Below are 25522 nucleotides of genomic sequence, written 5' to 3'. Positions count from 1 at the left end.
TAACATAGTGAAACCCCGTCTCTAGTAAAAATACAAAAAATTAGCCAGGCGTGGTGGCACACACCTGTAGTCCCAGCTACTCAGGAGGCTGAGGCAGGAGAATTGCTTGAACCCAGGAGGCGAAGGTTGCAGTGAGCCGAGATCATGCCACTGCACTCCAACCTGGGTGACAGAGTGAGACTCCATCTCAAAAAAAAAAAAAATAGTGTGTACAGAAAGTAACGCAGGTTAAATTAGTTGTTCCAGGAAACAAATATAATGGGTAGTGAACTACTGATCAGATAAGAAATTGCTTGAATCAATAGCAGAGGATAGATGCTTTTTTGGAGGATGAATATCTCATGCTAACTGGTTTCATGAATTTGGACAGGAACATACCAGGAAAAGCACTCTGTGCTCTATTTGTTTTGGTTATTTATATATAAATGACAAATTTAGATTACCTGATTTTCCAAGTATCATCCAAATTCATATTTCCCAATTGTTCCATTTCTTTATGATGAATTAGTTTCATTTGGTCAGAACATTGTCCTACTTACTTTATGTATTTGTTTTCCAGCCATGAGTAGTCAATTTATTTCTTATTCTGACTGTCACAACCAGAACTCAAGCCTCAGAGGACAATACTTCATTCAAAAGAAAAATAATGTGATTTTTATGACAGTAGATATAATAATCAAAGGGATAAACTTAATATTATGTGTGTATGGATGTAGACCTCACACTGTCCTTGACTGCTTAGCATAGATAGTAACAACTGATAAAGTCTTAAGGTTTCTCAGTGCACATTACTATAAAGACTAAAGTTTAAAGCTCTGGGAAGGAGAACATGGGAAAGAAACATTAACAGGTCCCCTAATCCCAGTCTTATCTTCAGAGAAGTCTTTATCCACCTGTCATTAGTCTTCAGAGTCCTAGATTCTAATATCCAGTTTATAGGCAAAGCTTCATCTCACACATCAAGGCTTTTGATTTCAGGTGTTGATGGAAAAATGAAACAAAACAACTTTGAGGACTTACCTTATGTAGCATAAATACCCCATATACAATATTTCCTGAAGCTTGTTTGTGAAGAATATCAATCCTCAGAGTTTCCTTTGCTCTGCTGATGATTCTATTTGGAACCTCAAACGTTTGATCAGGACCAGCTTCAGATACAGTAGATTTTTCGTTGACCTCTAGGAGACTATCATATTCCAAATAATCTGATATCATGATCATTTTCTTTCCATTGAATTTCTCCTTCAAGCTGGTGTTTAAAACCTTCACATGGAAGAACTGTGTCTGTGTAGCCACTGTAGCATGAAACATTATTTTTTTCTCCATTTCTGGGGTCTCATATTCAAATGGCTTTGTTGTACTCAGTACCTTCACTATCAATGGACCTTTTTGGAGAACACTTCTTCTGGCCACTGTTGTCGGGTTCTGTGTATGATAGCACAGGAGAACAGAGAAAAATGTCTAATTGAGAAATACAGAACTGCTATTCAGTGACCTCAGTATAACACAGGGCCCCAAAACTTGCACAGATGTTTAGAGCTGGAGTCAGGATAGAGAGGGATTGCAAGCCAGGGCAGAAGATATCTTAAACTGGTATAATAGCAAGATGAAGTAACAGAGGAGACCATATAGTGAAAAGACGACCTTTCTGTAAACAGAATCATCCTTAAGAAATAAAGCATAAGAGCAACATAAGACTAGTGGATACTGAAAGCCAGTGTCATGAAGTAACAATAAATTTTAGGGCCAGGCGCGGTGGCTCGCACCTGTAATCTCAGCACTTTGGAAGGCCGAGGTGGGTGGATCACCTGAGGTCAGGAGTTCGAGACCAGCCTGGCCAACATGGTGAAACCCTGGCACTACTAAAAGTACAAAAATTAGCTGAGTGTAGTGGCAGGCGCTTGTAATCCCAGCTACCTGGAAGGCTGAGGCAGGAGAATCACTTGAACCCGGGAGGTGGAGGCTGCAGTGAGCCAAGATTATGCCGTGGCACTTCAACCTGGGTGACAGAGAGAGACTCTGTCTCAACAACAACAACAACAATAAATAAATAAATAAATTTTAGAATGAAATAATTTCTTATACTATTTCTCTTAGCAGCTTAAAGTGCCAGAGCCTAAAAATAGACAAAGTTAAATGACATTTAAAATGAAAAATGGTGCCCACCACAAACTATAGACACAAAGAGTGTTGAGTTATCACCAGTGTAGACAGGGCAATTTTAAGAGCACATCTCATAGTGTTCCTACCCAAGATTCAGTTAGCTTACAGCAGGTGAGAACACATGCAGGATAAACCCCTCAGAATGCCATCATCTCAGTTGGTTCAGGCTGGAGACACTCTACAGAGTGTCATTCCCACCACCATAGCCTTTCTCAGTGTCAGGGCTCTAGCAGGTAGCATGCTAACAGAAACCTGGGGCTCAGAATGGGTTTTCTTTAACATCTTTTCTCTTTAACATCTCAGTCTCCTTGAATTGCAATAGAACACTTTTAATGCAGGGGAGGTTGTTTAATCTATAAGAAAAAGAGCTGAGGGTATGGATAACCTCATTCACAAACTAGCAGGTGCTGGAGAGGTCTGACATGGAATACTATAGTGAACCAAGGGAAGAAGTATGAAGGACATGGTAGCAGTAGACAGTGAGCCCACAGCTGACAGTTCTGTACTCCATAGCTCTCTCTCCCTTCCCCAAACAACACAGAACAGAAAACTTCCTGCAGTCAGAGATAATGTCAAGTTCATCAGGTATCCCTGTGGAAGCAAAAGATCAAAATGTAGTGGTTTCTCAATACGTACATTTGATTAACTGGCAAATTATCGATGCAATTTTTAAGTAACAGGTGAAATCAGTCCTTTACTTTGGGTTGAAAAAAACAAAGCAAAATGGGACCAGGAAGAGTGTACCTCAGTTAAGGAAGTGTTGGGTGGAGCTGACGATGAGGTCTCGGGAGATGGGGAATGGCCCATGGCTGTGGACATGCCGGCTCCTGCAGGACAGGGAGGCTGAGTCTGCTCCTCGGACACTTTACTCCTTTTGGGTCCAGCCTTTTCTTTGGTTGGTTTTTTTCTTTTCTGCAAGTGGTTTGATTTTCCTGTTATTCGTTTTCAGTGCCAAATGAAGTAGAGCATATTTTCATTATTGGATAGTAGTTTTATTAGTCCTAAGAAGATATTTCTTGGAAACTTGAGAGGTTGCTGCCCATCTCTGGCCAGTTGTAAGAGATGGGCATAGATGGTTTCATTAAACGAAGAAAGAGGAAAATGTCCTACACATTATTTCTCTAATTATTTCTGTTATGGGATGTGCTGACTTGGGATTAGAAAAACTAGGTTTTTATACACATGGACAAAGTATTTACTTACCTGATTCTCATGTTGACACTCCACTCTACTAGAATGAAGGTATCACATTTATGTTATATATATTTACATTATGTTTACTCATGTGATTGGTGCATTGCTTTGATCATCAATAAGATGATCAATTATCATACAATTTGCTAAATCTGAAACTTGACGGGAAACATGAAGAAATAACTGCCTGCTGGAGAGATTGAGTGGAAGAGCCGTAGCAGAGCTTCCTCTGTGGGACTTGAAGCCTGCTCCTCTTCCTGAAGCTTACCTGAGCTCCAGGAGTTGCCTCTGCTCCTTCAGTTTTGACAGTGCTGCTTGTGGAGGGTGCAGGTGAAGCAGCATCCACTGCCTTCTTCGTCTTTCTTGATGCGGCTGATCCTTTTGCTGGAATAGATTCAATTTTATTCACAACCAATGCAGAAAAAAGGAAGACATATAAACGATCTCCGACAGCTGAAGCAGTTTCAATACAATTTGCTCTCAGTTCCTGCTTGAGGGTTCAGCTGTGCTTTAGTCTACCTCTACTGCATTAGCCCAGCCTGGCCTCAAGAGACCAGCAGTCACAAGACAGGAACAAGAACTGACTCATGCTCCTCAGCGCTTTCCTCACTCCTCCCCTGTGCACTGAGCACATGCTTCCTGTTCTCTGAACTCTATGTGCTTCAGTTAACCCTTTCCCAATGTGGTTCTCTGATCATTTCGTTTTAAAAACTAATGTTTTCATGACGCAGACTGCTAGGTCACATTCCCCAGGTAAGCTATTCAAATTATAGAAACCAGCCAAAGGTTTCCATGAGGAAGGATATACTGATTTTGGACTTAAGACTCTTTTAAATCCTTTTTTTTAACTTGATATAACAACAGGGGAGATCACACTTCTGAGAGGCAGGCTCACATTTAAGTATTGCATTTTTTTAAATTATAAAGGGTAGTGATGTGTTAAATAGTCTCAATAGAACAGATACATTAATTGGTTAAATGTACATATCTTGAATTTAAACAACAATTTTTACGATTTTATTATTATATAATCTTTCTAATGTACTAGAAGTCTCAGTCCTCCTTCAACTCCCTCTCACTTTTGTTCTTTCACTGATCCCAAATATACACTCTGAAATACATCAATCTACACTAGTAATGGAATGCACTGACTTGTCAACTTGTTGGCCTCTGAAGTACCAACATTGTCTCAGCTGTTGAGTCACAAACTGGGGAAAACACAACTCAAGTATGGCCGAGGTGGGGCTCTAATCAATGTTGGGGAGGGTTTGGGGATGGTTGCAGGGAGTGGGTGTTCCCTCTTCCCAATTACCTTTTAACTTTTCTTTTTTAAGAGTTTCAGCCAGGTTTTCAAGGGCTGGTATATTTTTGAAAATTTGTATTAGTTTGCCCAAACCAGCATCACCTCGGAACTTTTCTTCCATCAAGTCAGCAATCTGAATTTTGTCATACTCTTCTCTCATTTTAGAATTAAGTTTTAAATCGCTGCTCAGTAAAGACTTAACCGTTCTAAAATGATAATCATTGATGACCTCTAATCCTTTTAGTAGAACGATGTTCTTGTATTTTTTTTCCATCTTTACAGACATAAGTGAGCCTACAAGAGAAAATGGTATACAGTGTTACACATGTATACAGACAATTCAAAAGATGTATGCCTGTGTGAGTGGCCCATATGAAAGAGTTGTTCATGAATATGTGTGATAAAGAAGGACTTAACGACCAAATGTGTTACTGTAGAAATTGAGTGAAGAACTGCTGTGTTAGGAATGTCTAAGAAATTATTCCCATTGAATGAGAATAGTTGAGTTGGGTCCAGTTGTTAGAGGGAAGTCTGAGAGCAAGCAATTGTCTCAGTGTTAAGAGTATGAGCTCTGCAGTGTCAAAGCCCTTAGTTCCTCTTCTTATCCTTTACTGGGGCTGAAGCCTATCCCCCAAATCCTGCCTGTTGTTTCTTAAATCTTCCCACACCCAGTATGACTGGAGTGGCCTAGGTGTAAATGGGCTGCAGCCTCCCACCTTATATGAATAACTTTCTGCTACAGTGCTACAGTTTCATGCTGGGGCACCGACCCTATTCTCCTTGACTCTTCCCTGGTTGGCTCTCATTAGCATCCTCCCTTCTTTGGTGCTAGACCATGGCTTCTGTTCTCTGTACCCATAAAACCATCACTTTGCTGAATATCCGCATGCTTTCTAGTGCTGCATCACAGTATTTATTCACTGAAATGATTTTATTGGTTGTTTTATTTTTCTTCTTTCAGACTTGATTTGTCTAATTATTTCTTTTCACACAACCAGTTTTCTCTCAATAAGCCACATTTATATTCCACTGAAATCCTTCAATATTTCTCTTTTTCCTTTCCAAAAATTCCTTGCATCCTATACCGTCTCAGAAAGTTTTGAATAAGCTGCATCTTTTTTACTTCTAGTACTTTTGTATTCTTTGTATCTATGCTTCACAAAGATGCCGGACACCTTGTGTCTTCATGCCTCATGACTTTGCTAGTTCCTTCTTATTGCCTGGAAAGCCATTTCCACATTTCTTTCTTTGACTACTTCCCATACAACCTTAAGACTCAACTGAGGCTTTGTCTCCTGGTAGATTTCAGAGTCCCCTTATGGACAGAGTGTCACTCTTCTTGACCTCTTAACACCTGTACGCTTCGATGATGACAGTGCAAGGTATGGATTCCAAAAGTGTTAACTTAATGAATTTCTTAATTTTAGGAATGATGTCTTTGTGTATAACCAAGATATCTAAATTTCAGGGGCTATGAATTGGGCCAGGCGTGGTGGCTCATGCCTGTAATCCCAGCATGTTGGGAGGCCGAGGCGGTCGGATCACGAGGTCCGGAGATCAAAAGCATCCCGGCTAACACGGTGAGACCTCGTTTTCACTAAAAATACAAAAAATTAGCCAGGTGTGGTGGGAAGCGCCTGCAGTCCCAGCTACTTGGGAGGCTGAGGCAGGAGAATCGCTTGAACCCAGGAGATGGAGGTTGCAGTGAGTGGAGATCATGCCACTGCACTCCAGCTTGGGGGACAGAGTGAGACTCCGTCAAAAAAAAAATTGCTGCCTTCTTACGAGAACGTGAGGATTCTTGGATTGAAAAGGTCCAGAGAATGAAGGGAAAAACTATACAAAAACACTTTATAGTGAAACTGAAGAATATAATAAACAAAAATACTCTGTAAGCCTTCGGTAATGAGGAATAGATCACCTACAAAGATTCAAGAATCAAATTGAAAGTGAATCTCTATATCAAAACTGCCTGAAGCAGGACGATGGAGTTATTTTTATATAATGCTGGTCCAAAGTTCCATATCAATTGCAAAACCAAAAAAAAATTTTCAATGGAAAGTTTTGACTTATTTTGTGAGTGTGCTAGAAACAATAAGTTCGTCTTCAAACTTTCCTGTTCTTTCCTGTTCTGTAAACAACCTTTCCCTCTTTTGCCACCCCAGACATGCCTTCCTGCCTAATTGGTAAGGGACAGTCTCTTCCTTCCCGCCTAATTAGCCCTATACAATTTAAAGCAGTAGCCAATCCGGTCAGCTTAGACTGTACGTTGTGACTGACGCAGGCAGCACCCTTCTGTAGAAGCAAATATGCTTTGCTGAGAAATTTCCTGTTTAAGTGCTGGTTTTTCTTTGTGGCACTGAGCACTTGTTTTCAACAAGTGTGACAGCACAATTTATTTGCAAAATAAAACCAGATTTGGGATGACAGTAGGCTATGTATAATCTTTATTTCACTGAAATGTGAACATTCACGTTTTGTTTTGCAATATTAGTGCTTTTGATTTTGGAGTAATTATTTATATCCCAATGGAGTTTCTAGTAAAACACTATTTAGAATATATACACTAAATAGCCTTACTGAAGCCTCCAGATTCTTAACTTCAAAATATATCTAGCTCCACAGCACAGAAGAGGTGCTTTCATCTTGTCTTAAGGGAAAATATAATTTTACATTTAGAGTTTTAATTTAGGCAAAATGATATTTAAATAGAAGAGTCTCAAAAATTATTTTGTGATACTCAGGGCCTCAGTCTTTTTGCAAGACAAAAAGACTCATACATACCACAAGAAAACATCCATTGAAAATAATATTTAATAAGAAAACAATGAATAAAATTAAAAATTCTGACAGCCAAAAGATAAGAAGAGTGAAAAATAAACTTTTTTAGGTGTTCCTAATGCCTTAAAAAGAAAGCCCTGATCAAAGATAAAAGAAACAGAAATTATAACAGCGTAGTAAAGGGAGGGAAGAAAAAGAACATGACAATTCACTAAAGCAATTGTCTTAGTGAGATGATATAGAAGTGTCATAAATTGAAGTAAAGACAGCAGATTGTTAATTACCAGCATATACCTAAAAGGTCTGACCTGTTAAGTGACAACTTTCATCAAATTTGGTTTAAGAAATCTACATATATGTTAACAAAAGGTGAAAAAAATTGTTAAAAATTATCTTGCAAAGAATAACTAAAGAAAGCCAGTTTATCTATGTTTGTGTAACTTTAAATATACCTTAAGCCCAAAAGTAACTTCAGATACCACATAATGATAAAAGGTTCAACTCCTAGAAAATTATAACAGTTTTAGTTATGAATTTATCTAATTTATCTAATGATATTATTTTATAGTGCTTCATGGTACTATAATTAGTATATATTTCTCTTCATATACACACATGCACAGACATCACTACACACATATATTTCTATGTGTGTACCTGTTTGTATACATGATTATATATACATATATTTGTGTGTGAATGTATATTATATATACACATAATATGTATGTGATTGTGAGAGCACTACAAGGAAAAAAAAATTTTTTTTTTTTTTTGAGACAGAGTCTTGCTCTGTCGCCCAGGCTGGAGTGTAGTGGCACAATCTCGGCTCACTGCAACCTCTGCCTCCCGGTTCAAGCAATTCTCCTGCCTCAGTCTCCTGAGTAGCTGGGATTACAGGCACACACGACCATACCCAGCTAATTATTGTATTTTTAATCGAAACGGGGTTTCGTCATGCTGGCCAGGCTGGTCTGGAACTCCTGACCTCAAGTGATCGGCTCGCCTTGGTCTCTCAAAGTACTGGGATTACAGGCATGAACCTCTGTGCCTGGCCAAAAAATCAAACTTTATAATAGGATGTTTCAGTTTATGTTTCAATTACTAAACGAACAAAGTAAAAAAATCTGTAATGATATAATAAATTTGAACAACGTAATTAACAACATTTATCTAATAAAATTCTGAAATCAACATTTAAGAATCTCACATTCCATTTAAGCACACATGAAATATTGTACCAGGCTATAGAAAACATCTTTTAAAAATTTGAAAAGTAAACAATAGTAACCTTTTCCTAATTGCCTTCCCCTCCACTCCCCTGTACCTTGCCACAAGGAAAAAAAAAGTCATTAACTTTCAGGAAGGCAGAGAGTAATTCCAAAATGATTGAAATTCTGCCCCTAGCACCCGGTGTAGAATGGAGCTAAAGTAAAAGATCAACATACTTATGAAAATATTAAGACACCATGTACTTGAATAACTGTGTTTGTGAAACTGAAAAAAATTTTCTACTCTATGTGTACATTTGTTCTTATGTTTTGTAAAATTGGGATGATGCCATGTAATACGTCTCTATGCTCAGATATGTTTTTTACTTAATATTCTTTCATGATACTTTTTTCATGTCACTATCTTGAGAACCCACCATAGCTACCAAGTTTCCAACACTTCTTCCAGCCAAAATAACAGAAGCCCTCTTCTAAGTACCAACTTACACCAATACACACTCAGATAATTAATTTTAAAATCTGCAATGGTCAAAATGCATTTTCTCTTGTTCAGTCCTCAGTTGTGATGGAATAGAAGATGCCTGTTATCTTCCTAAGTAAATGAAGGATTCATATCAAGCAACAGTTTTCACTTTTTTGAATACTCAGCTCTACTCCCATCATCCCACGACCCTGAATAACCAATACTGATTGTCCCCTTGTGATTCTGGGGACTTCCAGGAAGGAACAAGATCATATTTACAAAATCAGCAACAGTACTCACCTCACTGGAAGTCTTTTCAACAGTAGTCCAGATCTTGAGATCTTCAGAAATGCAGGAATCAATGCTTATTTTGTGTGAGGGAGGAGATAAATCAGTAAAGTTCCCAGAAACGGAACCGCAGTATGTTGTAATCTCCAGAAATGCTAAGAAAATGAAGTGTCTGCAAAGATAACAAGGAAAAAAGGCCGTGGTTGAGTCACTTAGTTAGCTTACTAGTGCTGGCTTGCTCCTACTCTGCTACTGCCCCAGAGAAAATGGAGTAGGAAGCAGTGTGGAGACTCCTCCCACCAGTGTTTTTAGGTTTCGTTTCTGTTAGTCAGAGACAATGAACAGTTTCCTGCTGGCAAGGGCTGGAGCATGTGGTGAGGGGAAATGGGGGATGAGAAATTAATGGGTATAGTGAACATTTTTCGGGTAATGTGTACACTGAAATCTCTGACTTCACCAATATGCCATATATCCATGTAACGAAATTACACTTTTATCTCATAAATGTATATAAGCACAAATAAATAAGTTTTTTTTTTTTACAAAATTCAATAGCTGAAAGGAGTTCCAACATTAGAACTTTCTTAGCCAGCAGACTTACATGTGAGTCATTAGAGACTTATATTCCCTTAAATGATGCTCAAATATAAGAGAAGCAACATGGCTTCTTCTCCCTCCTTTCCTGTGCACAGAGTGGCAGTGGCAGGAGGAGATCTTGGTAGGAGCATCTATTGCTACCAATACTTTACTGCATCTCCTGGATGGGGAAATGTCTGCTATGAAATCGCTATTTGTTTAAATACTACCTGAATTATTCATCCAATTATTAATAACTGACAAACCTGGGCTTTCCAGATCAGAAAGTCATTATGAATATGTAAATCCTTCCTCAAATTTATACGAAGGAGTTTAACACTAGCTGTCCTCTTGACTATGACTAGGTTACTTTACCTCAATGATTAGATTCATGAATGCTCACGTTTTCTGCATTATTCATGGAAAAACACAAGTGGATAGTGGACTCTCAACATGACAGCATCGAAGCCTTGAAAATCCTGGAAAATGCACTGAACATCTGGTAGTGTGAGGAGCCTGTTTAATCCTTTGTTCAGCGGTGTATTTTTCTCTGTTGAGGACAGTGGATGCCCTTTAGAGTGCTGTAACCCCAGGATGTCAAATAAATGGTATCAACTAGCAGATGATGTGGTGTTAACCCAGCAGCAGATCTGCAAGCAGGATGTGGTCATGAGTGGAAAAGAGGCCCCATAGGCAGTTAAGATGTACTATCCAAGGCCATCTACAGAGCAAAAGAAAGCTGATTGTTTTCATCCAAACTAGGGCCATGAAGTGAATAGCTGAATTCTGGATTTGAAACCATATGAATAACTTTATCAAAGAAGGAGTAAGTCAAGAAAAAGCAAAGAGGATCTGGAATGATGGCCATAAACACCTCTGGGTGTTCGTGATGATCTTTTACTGGCTTTAGGGTACTCTTTACGTGGATACACTGAGTTGGCCTTAAGGCAGTAGGTAGAGAAGGATATTAGGGCAGTCATTGGGAACCCCAATCCAGAGGTCAAAGGGTAGAGGACCCTTGGAAGTTATGACCATTCAAAATGTTTTCTGCCTTTTACTTATAATCATTTTATATGCAGTAATGTCCTCATTTGGGACTCCAGCATACAACACACAAACTGCTGTCACCTATAAGGGCAATTCAGGACAATGCTCCATAATTCATACTGCAAAGATGAAATTTTCACAGATGAAGCAAAGAAATGCTTAAAAATGTGCATTTTCCCCCACTTTGTGGCAGTGGCCAACAATTGTAATTTGTGCTATCATACAGAAAAGTCATTAGTAGAATATACAAAAATTCCTGATAAAGCAAAAAATGTGTGAATATATATACACATGTATAAATTATGTAGCTATATTATTACAGTGACCAAATTTATATTAATCAGGCATTATTCTGAATAAAATCTCTCAATTGTGTACCTATTTTTTAACAATGAGGGTTCCATTTCTCTCTTTATGACAAAAAGCAGCTTAGTATTTTACCTTTCTGGCTTCATTTTCCATACTGTTCCACATATACGAAAGTTTTAGTTGTGCAGAAACATTTATGTCACTTCACACTTTGGCGTATTTGTAGGTGACATTTCTCCTGTCAGTATTGCAAATGTCTTTACCTTGCTAAGAACAAAAAGACCTATTGCATACTGGTTTTTCATGATGCAACAGACTGTGGCATATGCATTGTTCACTTGTTTCTCAAATCAACTCTATACATCAAAGTTTCCCCTTTTTAGAGAAGACTACTATCTTAGTTGACTTGGGTCTTCTGGATGCTGAGGATTCCAAGATCAAGGATGGCCAATTTGGTTCCTGGTATGAGCCCTCTTCCTGGCTTGCAGATAGGCATATTTATGCGGGGTCCTCACCTAGTGGTGAGAGAGAGAGAGAGAGCACTCTCTGATACCTCTTCTTATAAGGGTACTAATCACATTATGAGGACCCCACCCTCATAAACTACCCACCAAAGGCCTCGTTTTCAAATATCATCACTTTGGGAGGTTATGGCTTCATCATATGAATTTAGGTAACATAATCCAGTGTGTAGCAATAATTGAAGCTATCTTCCAAAAACTAGGTGACTAGTTAGTGTTGGAGCCAGATTCAAACCAGATCTACCTTATTCCAAAGCCCATGTACTTGACTGCTAAGCAAAATTACTTCCTTGATTTACTAATTTCTACACATATTTTATTCTTTAGCAAACCATCCATGTCCTTTTAAGCTTGTGAGAATGTCATTTTCTTCATTTTCTCTTTACAGATTCTCCACTTAACAATATCAACGCAAGGGCATTGTTTGGATTCTCATGCTTCCTGCTGGGGCTGGACGTTTGCTGTTAAAACACAGAATCTGATTTTCCCGAAGCCTAAACCGAATTATTTTCTTTTTTGGAATACTAATATTTGTCTCTCCAACTCTCACGTGAATGAAACCATGAATTTCAGATATTGGCTTTGATGTTTTGTCCACTGATTCTCAGTTGAAATTAGAAGTCAAAGTTTATCTCTTTCGTCACAATTGGTTTTGTGCTGTTTCCTTTTCCCCACTGCATCCATTTTTTTTTTCTGTATTATCTTGTATTTCCTAGATTGTGTTCTACTTATGTATTTTGTGATTAAAATTAAAGTATATTATTATATGATAGGGTTAAAGGCCAATTCAGTTCTATAGACAAACTGAGATAAGTGTCAGAAATGCAGAATAACACAGAATTATGGACATAAAAGATGGGAGAAGTTTATGGTGCAAACACCTATCGCCTTGGTCTTTTTTTTTTTTTTTTTTTTTGGCACTTGCACCAAGGGTGAATGTAGTTAAATAGTAGGGTGGCTATTGGGAAAACACCGTGCTGGACTAAGAACCACCCTATATAAGCACAAGGCAAGCTCAGACCAAAGAAGAGGCAGACCACTCCAGGCTGGTTGGTAGTCAAAGGTCTAGACAGGAGAAACTTACATAGGAGGCAGTCTTAAGCGGGAACAAGAGAAGGCAGATTTCCACCTCGGCAATGTATGCCTGATTAGTCTTTCAGACAGTGAGAAGAAAAGAGGAAGGAAAAGCTGGTGGCCGGCTGAGGGGTGGGGATAGCTATACTGATAGTGCCTTAGGCCATCTGGTTGCTCTCTTAAACTATTTACTTCCTGCTTAAATGGATTGTTTCAGTTTCCTTCAATCTGTTCCACATTGCTAAGGAGGGGGAGGATATTCCTGGAAGCAGCAGTTGTCTTGGCACCAGTATGCATTTTCCAGTGGGACTGCAGCCTCCTACAACTCAATTTAAGGTCAGTTCCCAGAACACGTTTTCACAACAATGCCATTCCTTCCCCTCCAACCTGAATGCTTCTCTCAGCCAGTCCTTCCTTGAAATTTTGTAGTTTCTATATTGCAGTTTTGTATTTTACTTTTCCTGTTGCCCAAACCTAATGCCATAAACTCCAGACAACTCTGTTGGCAGAAAGCTTCTGTAGTTCTAGGGACGACCTCTTTACTTTGGAGTGGAATAAAAGAGACTCAGTGTTGAGGTAGGAGAGGAGAGTGAATGCATATGGAAACCTCGGGAGTGATGTGAACCAGTCATGATATACTGTACACAGCCAGAGTTGGCATCATTCATCTCATGTTTATTGCATGTCTCATGGAGAAAATATGAGTGAAAGAAGTTTCTGGTTCATGAAAACTCCTGTTCTCTGACCCTCCTTGTAATGGGCATGCATACTTTCTCACTGTCTTAGTCCATTTAGTGCTGCTGTAATGGAATACTATAGACTGGGTATTTTATACAGAACAGAAAAGTATTTCTCACAGTACTTCAGGTGAAAGTCCAAGGTCAAGGCATCAGTATCTGGTGAGGCCTTCTTGCTGTGTCCTCACATGACAAATGGGGCGAATTCACCCCCTACAAGCCCCCTGTTAGAGTGGCATTAATCAGTCTATTTATGTGAGTGAAATTCTCATGATCTAAATACCTCCCATTTGGCCCAAGCTCCCAACACTGTTGCATTGGGTACTAAGTTTCAACATTATTTTTGAAGGGGGTAAAACATTGATAGTTTCTACTTCTCTGGCTTTATCTCTGCTGTCTTCATTCTTTGCTTATTTTATCTAAAACTATTCTCCAGAAAGCATTCTTTGAGGATCTTTACTAGATTGATAATTTCTTTACTCTGTTTAATTTCAGGACTTCACTTTGGCTGTCAAAATTTCCCTTGATATAATTTATCTCTAAAATTGAAGATCAGATTCTCTACTGTTGTCAGTGATGAACTCCCCACCCTAAACATCTGGTTTTGGGAATTTTTTTTTCTTTTGAGACGGAGTCTTGCTCTGTTGCGATGGCACGATCTCGGCTCACTGCAACCTCTGCCTCCCAGGTTCAAGTGATTCTCTTGCTTCATCCTCCTAAGTAGCCAGAATTACAGGCATACACCATCAAGTCTGGCTAATTTTTGTATTTTCAGTAGAGACAAGGTTTCACCATGTTGGCCTGGCTGGTCTCAAACTCCTGACCTCAAGTGATCCACCCACCTCGGCCTCCCAAAGTGCTGGGATTAGAGGCATGAGCCACGGTGCCCGGCTGGTTTTGGGAATTCTTACCCTAAATTACTAACATCCATAATTTACTCAGATTTACTTGGCAATAAGGGCAAAATTAATTGAAATTTAGATTTCTTAACCTTTTTCTTTCTTTTGGAGATAAGGTCTTGCCATGTTGCCCAGGCTGATCTCGAACTCCTGAGCTCAAACAATCTACCTACCTCAGCCTCCCAAAGTGCTGGGATTACAGGCATAAGCCACCACATCCATCCTTAATATTTTGGCTCAAACTTGGGTATTAATATATTAAGAAGAGAGAAATAAAATTTACAAGTAATGGAGAAGTGGTGTTTGAGTTTTATTTCCTTTTATGTTTTAGATTAAGGGTTGACAATCTTTGCTTCAAGGAAAAAAACTGCTGTTCACACAAATAAGTGTTTCTATATGTTTGAATGTTTAAGGTATCAAGTCATGAGTGTCAGAGATGCAAAATAATACAGAATTGGCCGAGCGTGGTGGCTCACGCCTATAATCCCAGCACTTTGGGAGGCTGAGGCGGGCGGATCACAAGGTCAGGAGATGGAGACCATCCTGGCTAACACAGTGAAACCCTGTTTCTACTAAAAATACAAAAAATTAGCCGGGTGTGGTGGCAGGCGCCTGTAGTCCCAGCTACTCGGGAGGCTGAGGCAGGAGAATGGCGTGAACCCGGGAGGCGGAGCTTGCAGTGAGCCGAGATCGCGCCACTGCACTCCAGCCTGGGCAACAGAGCGAGACTCCGTCTCAAATAATAATAATAATAATAATAATAATAATAATAATAATACCGAATTACGGACATACAAGATAGGAGAAGTTTATGGTGCAAATACCTATGGCCTTGGTCTTTTTGTTCCCTAACTCAGTGACAGGTGGCTAACTGCTCCTTAGGCTGATAGAGCCAAAACATGATTCCAGCCTAAGAATCACAAAAGAGCAAAACAGAGAAGGGATTACTTAGGGAACAGAGATCGAGCTCCTTTAGGAATTTGGAATATGGCAAGTTATTTCTTCTTAGCTTTACGGCAGTAATTTAAGTGTTATGTGATTTTGTAATTGCAGAATATTATGACATAGCCAGAATAAAAATACATCTATTGTCAAAATAGATATTGGATTCACCAGTTAAATTATCGTGAAAAAATAACTAATAGCAGAAACATTAAAATAAACCATGTGTTTTTCTATCAGCTTAGTCTGAAAGTTCACACAAATTCAATTACTCGAAGTTTCCCTGCAATACACCATGTTTTACTCCCTTCTTAGAAGCTAGGGTAACTTGCATAGTGGAACCATAGGAAGTTGAATTAATCCCACCAGAGATGGAAGTTTCCAAATTTTCCACTTTTATTATATATATGTTATATATTTGGCATAATGCCTTGGATTTTTAAAAGCCTTCTTAACTTTGCTCTCTTTTGAAATTATTCTACAAGTAGATAAATATGGTTTGATTACAATTCTGCTTTTTATCTATGCTATTTCTGGCTTGAACATCCCTCTTCAAGAATGTGCAGTGAGGACATTTGCTCTGTGCATTCTCAGGTAACTCTGGCTCTTGAGTAATCAAGCCATATGGATGAATACAGCCTAGGAAATAGAGATTCCCAGGGCTGAAGTTTTAGATGGGATGCCTAGACAGTTGATTCAACATATGTTTATTTAACAAATGTTTATTGAGGACCTACTACTCTAGGTGGTAGAAGTACAGCAATAAACAGCACACAAATCCTTGACCACAAGGCACTTCTATTTCAGCAGGCTGGCCGTTAAAGAATAAACAAATAGCAACAGCATTTATACTATAATGTCATATATAATATAATGCTTATATATTACAAGCAGATAGGTGCTATGAAGAAATATAAATGGTATGAGGTAATAGACAGTAATGGTATCAGGTGCTGTTTTGCAGCATGTGTTCATTGAAGGATGAGCTTAGAAAAAAACAATTAAGCAGAAATCTGAACAGGGAAGGAGCAAGCTTTGCCAATATTCTAGTTGAAAAGAAATAAATGATTTGACAATGAAAATAATTGCTAATGCTTCAATTATAACACTACTATATATCTGAGGGTTGGTGTTTACGAAGCAAATAACACTAGTTTTTTTTCTTTTTTCTTTTTTTGAGACGGAATCTTGCTCAGTCGCCCAGGCTGGAGTGCAGTGGCGCAATCTCGGCTCACTGCAACTCCGCCTCCCGGGTTCACGCCATTCTCCTGCCTCAGCCTCTCCGAGTAGCTGGGACTACATGCGCCCGCCACCACGCCCGGCTAATTTTTTGTATTTTTAGTAGAGACGGGGTTTCACCGTAGTCTCGATCTCCTGGCCTCGTGATCCGCCCGCCTTGGCCTCCCAAAGTGTTAATTTTTTTAAACAGGGAATCATTCCATACTCTCTGTATGATAAGCAGGCAGTTGGCATAAGAAAAAGCAGAGCTCCTGGATTCAGAAGCCTTGAATTCAGTAATTTGTACTGTCTTTTACTAGCTGTTTGGTTCTAGGTAGCTCATGCCACCTAATTTAAAATGTAACAATGGGAGACTATAATAAATGCCAACTGTTTTGTATCAGGCATACCATACTGTGTATTTACGACCCGGAGATAGGAATTACCATCCCCATTCAGGGATGATTATATGCTCCCTCAACATTTTCTTTTCTTTCTGTCTTCCAGGATCCATGTGAAAGCACTTTGTACACAGTAAGGTGCTACCCAGTGTCAGCTATTATGCATGGTACAGGACCATACTTCTCAGCTACAGTGTGTACACCCCTGGGTCATGAAGCCACCAAATCAATTGTCTGCATTTTCTTTGGGTATACATTTTACCCTATAGCAAATACTTTAAAATGTGTTTTAAGTAAACAGATATCATGGAGTAAAATGCAAATTTTTTATTTATGTGATAAAAGCTGTCTTAATTTTCTTATATATAAATTGTTATTGATATGTGAATGTTAGCACGTAATAGGGATGTATGAGGGTTGCATTCTTATAGATAAGTAGGAAACATGCTGAGTTGACTGTGTTTAGCATATAATAGATGCTCAGGAAATGCAAGTTTCCTTCTTTTCTTTCACTGGTAAGACAGGGGCGTTCAGGTGGTTTAATCATTTTAAGTATTTGAAATGTGTTCCTTATTTTGAAAATGTTCCTTATAATACTTTATAAATACTTTCAATTTTCGCTTATGAATTCTACATGTATAAGTAGAGTTTCTCTAGCTATCACCTGTCTATAAGAAAAAATAAATTCATATTAAAAATAATAACTCAGAATTCATTAACGTTGTCTCTATCAATGGGAGCCTCCCCTAAAAGTCACAGTTGTTTATCTTCAGCTCATAAACATCCTTTCTTGTTCTCGGCTCAAGTCCTCTACCATATAGGTTGCTACTTTTAAAGTAAAATTACTAAATACTGGTAATTTTGAGCACCTGTTGTGTTGGGCATTTGAGTAATGTGGTTATTCACATCTATTGTCCATTTTTCACATGGGCTGTACAAATGGGACAATATGTTGTTCTACACACATGCTGAATTATATACATTGCCTATGTTTTCTTTCAGGATTTGGAAGTATTATGTTTATTTTTTCTTTTTTATAAAGAAATTTAGAGTTTACATGCAATCAAATTTAATAAACTTTTCCTTCCTGACTTGTACCTTTTGTGCTTAGGACACCTTCCCCTACCTCAGTGTATTGAGATTATCCTGTTTTCTTCTAATGGGTTACTAGTCACATTAGGTCTTCAATGTGCTACACACTTTAAGTAATCAGATCTATGTGACTCAGAGGAGAACTCACTCATCAACTAGGGGATGGCACTGAGCCATTCATAAGGGATCCACCCCCACGAGCCAAGCACTTCCCGTCAAGCCCCACCTCCAATGCTGGGAATCACATTTCAGCATGAGATTTGGGGAAAATAAATATCCAAACCGTATAAATATGATTCCAGAAACATGATCCATGAAAGAAGTGAAAAATTGAGCTTTATCTACTGTATACATGTCAAAAAAATTTCAATCGTACACCTGAAATATGTGCATTGTGTTGTATGTCAGTTATGTCTGAATAACTCTGCTTTAAAAATAACGGGAAAGTGGATCCCATTTCTAATAACTCTGCTTTAAAAATAACAGGAAAATGGATCCCATTTTCTAATTCTGGAGGTGGTGTTATACCCTCTGAAGATGTCTTTCCCAGGAAGAAGGACTATCTTGCTTAAAAAGTTCTTCCTTATATTTCACCAAAATCTCTTTCACTATACTGTAAACATTTTATTTTCCCTTTAAAAAATAGTAACAGCTCACCTTGCTTTATTTTGAATGTTGAATCACTTTTTGGTGGTATAATCTTACATAGTTTGGATTCTTTATAAGCTGATCCTAAAGTCATGAGATGGAGAGTAAGTATAAGGAGATACTCTTGCTAACCGGCCTGGATAACATCACCGATGAGGAACTGGTTAGGTCTAAGTTCTTTCTTCCAGCTGAGCTTAATATTGCCACAGGCAAACTACATACTGGAAACAGAGCACAAGTAGCCAACTTGATTTAAAACGCTGGTGTGGTGTCTGCAATGAGGAAGACCATATTTTTCAGAAATTGAATTATATGCTTGTGGCAAAACGTCTTCGGGAAGAGCAGGAAACAGGTATATGTGGGAGTCCCTCATCTGCCCGGTCCCTTTCTCAGTCAAGACTTGGCCTTTCCTTTCATGGCATTTCTGGGAATGCATGCTGATGAGGGAAACGGGATGGCACGAAGCTATTCATGAGGGATCCACCCCCGTGATCCAGACACCTCCCATCAGGCCCTACCTCCAACACTAGGGATTGCATTTCAGCATGAAAGTCCTCCAGGGTGCGCTGCTGGAATTTGTTTGCTAACTTAGTACATCAGCCTCGTTGCCCCCCGCTTTTTTTTTTTTTTACTGAGAAATCACTCCTAGGAAGTGTTTGTTACAAATTCCACAAATCCATCCAAGCCTTTGTTTGTGTCTCTTGTTCCAGCCCTTAGAGCTGCCACTTCCATTTGTCATCTTTTCTCTTCTCCAGTTCAGTTGCAGCGAACATAAACATGGAATTTCAATCTTAACTTTTCAAGACCTCATTTACACGTTTACCAAAGATTTGAAGATAAAGGAAAGAAATCATAGCACTGGAAAAAAATAAACTGGGATACTAGGTCATTTTGTTCTTCCACACAGCCTGCTGTGGTCCCAGACGATCCTTTCTTCTTCAAGGGGGTCTTGTATTCATACATCCGCTCTTTCAAATTCAAATATTATTTATCCTTCTCGCTATTTCCTCCACTAATGACAACAAGATACCCGCACACAGAACTGTTTTTATATTATTGGACAAATCATTGAATATCTCCATCTTACCTGCGTTTTGTTTACATTTCTGATCTTCTCTGTGTATAATTAATATATCCTTTATTTATGTCTGTATGATTAAAATTAACCAACAAAGGAGCATCTCACACTAGGATCCCCCAAAATGAGAGCCTCCAAATGTAACAATTTAGAGATTTTTAAGTTCAACTCTAACAGCAAAACTTATACGACATCTTTTACTCTGTGTGTGTGTGTGTGTGTGTGTGTGTGCGCGCGCGCACACAGGCACGCAACATGTATAACATGGTTTCTATGTTCACATGATTTCTATGAAGGCGAGATAAGACCATGTAAGTGATGATATAAGCCATAGATCTATACAGATATAAACTGTCAGGCAGTATTTAAGGCGCTTTAGCGAAAGGGCTTGTCTTATGCATTACGTTTTCCTAGGCTATTCAAAGTCAGAAAGTGTAGTGCTTAGATGTTGCCACAAGGTGGCAGTAACTTCACACAATGTGCGGAAGCAACTAACCGACCTGCAGAAATTAATTAAGTTCCTTTACAGCTTTAAATTTCTGTTCTAGATCACGCCTAGGCCTACTTTGAAAGTAGCAAATTTATTTATTTGTGCCGCATGCTACCCTTAACTATCCCTGGAGGAAACCAGTTTTTTGTTGTGTTTTCTGTAGGTTTCAACTTTCATTCCTTCTTGGAAGTTCTTTCTGCATAACCATTGCTATGCCTGCACAAAGAGCACTTATATAGTATTCTACCCACGACCTCACCTCATGGAAGATAGAGGAGATCTGGAGAAATCTTTAATGAAGATGGTTAATAATCATTTTATTGGAAAGATCAGTAGGTGGAAAGAGAGATGACAAAGTATGAGGACATTTAAGCCTGGAAAAAGGAAGCTGAGAGAGCTTGTGATCAAATTCTATAAAAGTCCTGTAAGATTAAAATAGAAAGTTGAAAATGATAAATGAAATAATAAGTGAGAAATCTGCACCTGATTATTAATGAGAAAGAGATTTACAGTGGGCAGACATACTCGTCCACAAATACTGCATCGGTACCACTGTGTGTGAGATGAAATATGGCTGATGTGATGTGGTAGAATAATAGGTTGATTCCCTTGGCCTCCCTTCACTCTGTTTTTTTCTCGTATACTCTCAACACAGAAGGGAGACTTTATCTTCATACCTCTCTGAAACCAGTTTCATGGAATTAAGTTACCTTTGAAAGTTAGTTTTACTACTTCTTAGAGTAGACATTCCTTTACACTAACCCTGACAGAGTCCATGACTTTCTATTGTTTGAAATGTAGTGACATATTGTTAGATACATAGTTTACAAATATTTTATCCCATTCTGTAAGCTGTCCCTTCATTCTGTTGATTGTATACTTTACTGTGCAGAAGTTTTTGAGTTTGATGTAATCTCATTTATCCATTTGTGCTTTTGCTGCCTGTGCTTTTGAGGTCTTAGTCAAACAATTCTTACTCATACCAATGTCCTGAGGCATTTTCTCTGTGTTTTCTTCTAGTAGTTTCATAGTTCTGGATCTTACCTTTAAGTCTTTAATTCATTTGGAGTGACTTTCACATGTTGTGAAAGATAAGAGTCTAATTTTATCCTTCTTCATGTGATTATTCAAAACTTATAAGGAATTCAAAGAACTCAATACTTGATATAAAATAAACAAAAACAAAATAACCTGATTACAAAGTAGACAAAAGCCTGAATAGACATTTCTCAAACGAAGTCATACAGATGGCCACCAAGTATATGAAAAATGCTCCACATCACCAAACATTGAGTAATGCAAAGCAAGGCCATAATGAGATTTCACCTCATCCCAGTTTGAACGGCTATTATCAAAAAGACAAGAGATAACAAATGTCAGCAAGGATGTGGAGAAAAAGGAGCTCCTTACACTGTTGGTGAGAATGTAAACTCATACAGCCATTATGGGAAATAGTATGGAGGCGCCTCAAAAAATTAAAAAGAGAAATACCATATGATGTAGCAGTCCCACTTCTTATAGTAAGAAGACATGAAATGAGTATATTGAAGAGCTCTCTACGCTCTCGTATTTATTGCAGCATGATTCACAGTTATGAATGGCACTATTCACAATTCACATTGACTGATGTGGATTCAGCCTAAGTGTCCACTAGTGGATGAATGGATAAAGAAAATGTGGAGGCATATACTGACAAACATACAGATGCACTTAAATTTATACTAAAAATCACTGGACCACATTGCTAACTTCCATTAGGGAAGAATGTAGAACAGACCATGGGATTCTTTCATTGCCAGGTTCATATGACCCTTTCCATATGGTCAACACCAGACCAGAAATTTAATCAATTCCAGCCCAAGTGCCATCACCAAAATGTGAGAAGGCTGCCCACTGCTCAAAGGTTTTCAATTAAGATAGTTACTCTTGGCTGGGTGCGGTGGCTGATGCCTGTAATCTCAGAACTTTGGGAGGCCGAGGAGGGTGATCACGAGGTCAGGAGATCGAGACCAACCTGGCTAACATAGCGAAACCCTGTCTCTACTAAAAATACAAAAAAAAAAAAAAAAAAAATTGGCTGGGCATGGCGGCGGGTGCCTGTAGTCCCAGCTACTCGGGAGGCTGAGGCAGCAGAATGACGTGAACCCAGGAGGCGGAGCTTGCAGTGAGCTGAGATGGCACCACTGCACTCCAGCCTGGGCAACAGAGCGAGACTCTGTCTCAAACAAACAAACAAACAAAAAAGATAGGTACTCTTTTTTTGAACATGTGACGTGGGTATAGACAACTGTGTTTCAGTTTGGGAAGATAAAATTGTTTTCTTTATAGAGGAAGAAAGCCCAGGTCTGTGCCCTCAGGGTAGGCTGGGGAAATTGAAAGTGTGGTTTGGGTAAGACGGTACCTGGTAGAAAGGACATCCAGGTAGAATCAGTGCACACTGAGTGCAAAAGGTGGCTTTGGTGGCCAGACAAATGGCCTTTTGTGAGGAAGGCTACACACACTGGTGTCAGCAGCTCTGGCCAGTTCTAGCTGAATCTACAGAACCTGACAGGGCATGATTGATGAACCCCTAAATTAGAAACACCTGAGTCCAGGTAACTGAGGACTGTTGCACACATACAAAAAGCATGGAGAAAGACGTGTGGCCTATCAACAAAAAGTAAAATGTTAAGCCCCTCACTGACTGAACAGATCCCTTCTTGGCCACGGGGACCCCAGGAAAACCTTAAAACTGAGTTCCTGGCCATGATGGGTGGGAGGTCAGACACACCTCACTATACCCTGCTTCCCTTTTATGGTTTAGGCACAACAACTGATCAGCATTGTTAAAACAGAGATCATAAAACTGACAGAACAGACTCCTCATGGCAAAAAAATACTAAATTATACGCAGGACCTAGGGCCATGCCAGGCAAGGATTAAGTCGTGCACTCCAACACTTAAAGAATAAATAATGTTCTAGTACTTCCAGTCCAGGCCAGAGGAATTAGGCAAGAGAAAAAACAATAAAGGGCAAGAGTAAGTCAAACTATCCTTTTCTGCAGATAACGTGATTCTATATCTGAAAAACCATAGTCTCAGCCCCAAAGCTCTATCAGCTGATAAACAACTTCAGCAAAGTTTTAGGATACAAAATCAATGTACAAAAATAAGTAGTATTCCTATACACCAACAACTGCCAATAAAACAGGAATGCAATCCCATTCACAGCTGCCAATAAAAGAATAAAATACCCAGGAATACAGCTAACCAGGAAGGTGAAAGATTTCTACAATGAGGATTATAGAACATTTCTCAAAGAAATCTGAGATGACACAAACAAATTGAAAAACATTTCACGCTCATGGATAAGAAGAATTAATTTCATTAGAATGTCCATACTGCCCAAAGCAATTTACAGATTCAATGCTATTCCTATCAAATTACCATTGACATTCTTCACAGAACTAGAAAAATCTACCCTAAAATTAATATGGAATCAAAAAAAGAGCCCAAATAGCCAAGACAATCTTAAGCAAAAGGAATAAAGCTGGAGGCATCATGTTACCTGACTTCAAACATACTACAGGGCTACAGTAACCAAAGCAGCATGGCATTGGTACAAAAACAGATACACAGACCAATGGAACAGAATAGAGAGCTCAGAAATAAAGCCATACACCTACAACCATCTGATCTTTGGCAAAGCTGACAGAAGCGAGCAATGGGGAAAGGACTCCCTATTCAATAAATGGTGCTGGGAGAACTGGCTATCCATATGCAGAAGCTTGAAACTAGACCTCTTCCTTATATCGTATACAAAAATCAACTCAAGCTGGATTAAAGACTTAAATGTAAAACCCAAAACTATAAAAATCCTGGACGACAACTTAGGCAATACCATCTGGACATAGGAACGGTCAAAGATTTCATAACAAAGATGCCAAAAGCAATCATAACAAAAGCAAAAATTGAAAAATGGAATCTAATTAAACGTAAGAGTTTCTGTACAGCAAAAGAAACTATCAACAGAGTAAACAAACAATCTATAGAATAAAAGAAAATTTTGCAAACTGTGCATCTGACAAATGTCTAATACCCAGCATCTATAAGGAACTTAAACAAATTTACAAGAAAAAAACAAACAACCCTGTTGAAAAGCAGGCAAATAATGTGAACAGATGTTTTTCAAAGAAGACGTGTGTGGCCAAAAAGCACATGAATAAAAGCTCAATAGGACTGATCATGAGAAAAATGCAAATCAAAACCACAATGAGATATATCTTACACCAGTCAGAATGGCTATTATTTTGTTTTTAATTTTTAATTTTTTTTTTTTTGAGACAGAGTCTCACTCTGTCACCCAGGGTGGAATGCAGTGGTGCAGTCTTGGCTCACTGCAACCTCTGCCTCCCGAGCTCAAGCAATTCTCCTGCCTCAGCCTCCCTAGTACCTGAGATTACAGGCGCCCACCACTGCGCCCGGCTACTTTTTATATTTTTAGTAGGGACAGGGCTTTGTCATGTTGGCCAGGTTGGTCTTGAACTCCTGACCTCAGCTGATCTACCCACCTTGGCCCCCGAAAGTGCTGAGATTACAGATGTGAGCCACTGCCCCTGGCCAGAATGTTTATTATTAAAAAGTCAAAAAATAACATGCTGGCAAGGTTGTGGGGCAAAAGGAATGCTTTTACACTGTTGGTGGGGTGTAAATTAGTTCAACTATTGTGGAAAGTGGTGATTTCTCAAAGAGCCAAAAACAGAACTACCATTCAACCCAGCAGTCTCACTACTGGGTACATACATGAAGGAAGATAAATCATTCTACCATAAAGACACATGCAGGTGAATGTTCATTGCAGCACTATTCACAATATCAAAGACATGGAATCAACCTAAATGCCCATCAATGGTAGACTGGATAAAGAATATGTGGTATATATACACCATGGAATACTATGCAACCATAAAAAAGAATAAGATTATGTCTTTTGTGGGAACATAAATGCAGCTGGAGGCCATTATCCTTAGCGAACTAACACAGTAACAGAGAACCAAATACCACATGTTCTCACTTACAAGCAGGAT

The 25522-nt window shown here is 38.8% G+C and overlaps 2 protein-coding genes and 1 long non-coding RNA gene across 8 annotated transcripts in view; 2 read left to right on the top strand and 1 right to left on the bottom strand.

The window, feature by feature from the left end:
- The window catches only part of IFI16 (interferon gamma inducible protein 16), a 40816-nt gene extending 31010 nt beyond the window's left edge, over window positions 1-9806 (bottom strand). For 2 of the 6 annotated variants that reach the window (XR_010117603.1, XM_063626945.1), the window contains exons 1-5: window positions 9437-9704; window positions 4670-4954; window positions 3626-3741; window positions 2908-3075; window positions 1021-1425 (exon numbers count right to left, since the gene is read on the bottom strand). Coding sequence is in view for 5 of the 6 variants with exons in the window: in XM_063626945.1 (XP_063483015.1) it covers window positions 1021-1425; window positions 2908-3075; window positions 3626-3741; window positions 4670-4946 (966 nt within the window). In the remaining variant the exon portion in view is untranslated. Of the gene's footprint in view, window positions 1-1020; window positions 1426-2907; window positions 3076-3625; window positions 3742-4669; window positions 4955-9436 lie in introns of all 6 variants that reach the window. The other 4 variants (XM_063626944.1, XM_063626943.1, XM_063626947.1 and 1 more) reach the window with 4 other exon arrangements.
- A 2459-nt stretch (window positions 9807-12265) lies between these two features.
- On the top strand, window positions 12266-17849 carry LOC134734440 (uncharacterized). The gene is made up of 2 exons (XR_010117605.1): window positions 12266-13287; window positions 17255-17849. It is a non-coding gene; the product is annotated as an uncharacterized lncRNA (long non-coding RNA).
- A 1108-nt stretch (window positions 17850-18957) lies between these two features.
- On the top strand, window positions 18958-19329 carry PYDC5 (pyrin domain containing 5). Its single transcript, XM_063626957.1, is given in 2 exon segments — window positions 18958-19117; window positions 19120-19329. Coding segments are annotated over 2 exon segments (342 nt in total). The 5' UTR covers window positions 18958-18985.
- Window positions 19330-25522: the final 6193 nt, after the last annotated feature.

This window comes from Symphalangus syndactylus, chromosome 12, assembly GCF_028878055.3.
Source record: "Symphalangus syndactylus isolate Jambi chromosome 12, NHGRI_mSymSyn1-v2.1_pri, whole genome shotgun sequence".
In the NCBI taxonomy this organism is placed as follows: Eukaryota; Metazoa; Chordata; class Mammalia; order Primates; family Hylobatidae; genus Symphalangus; species Symphalangus syndactylus.
This window is presented reverse-complemented; position numbering and strand designations above follow the sequence as displayed.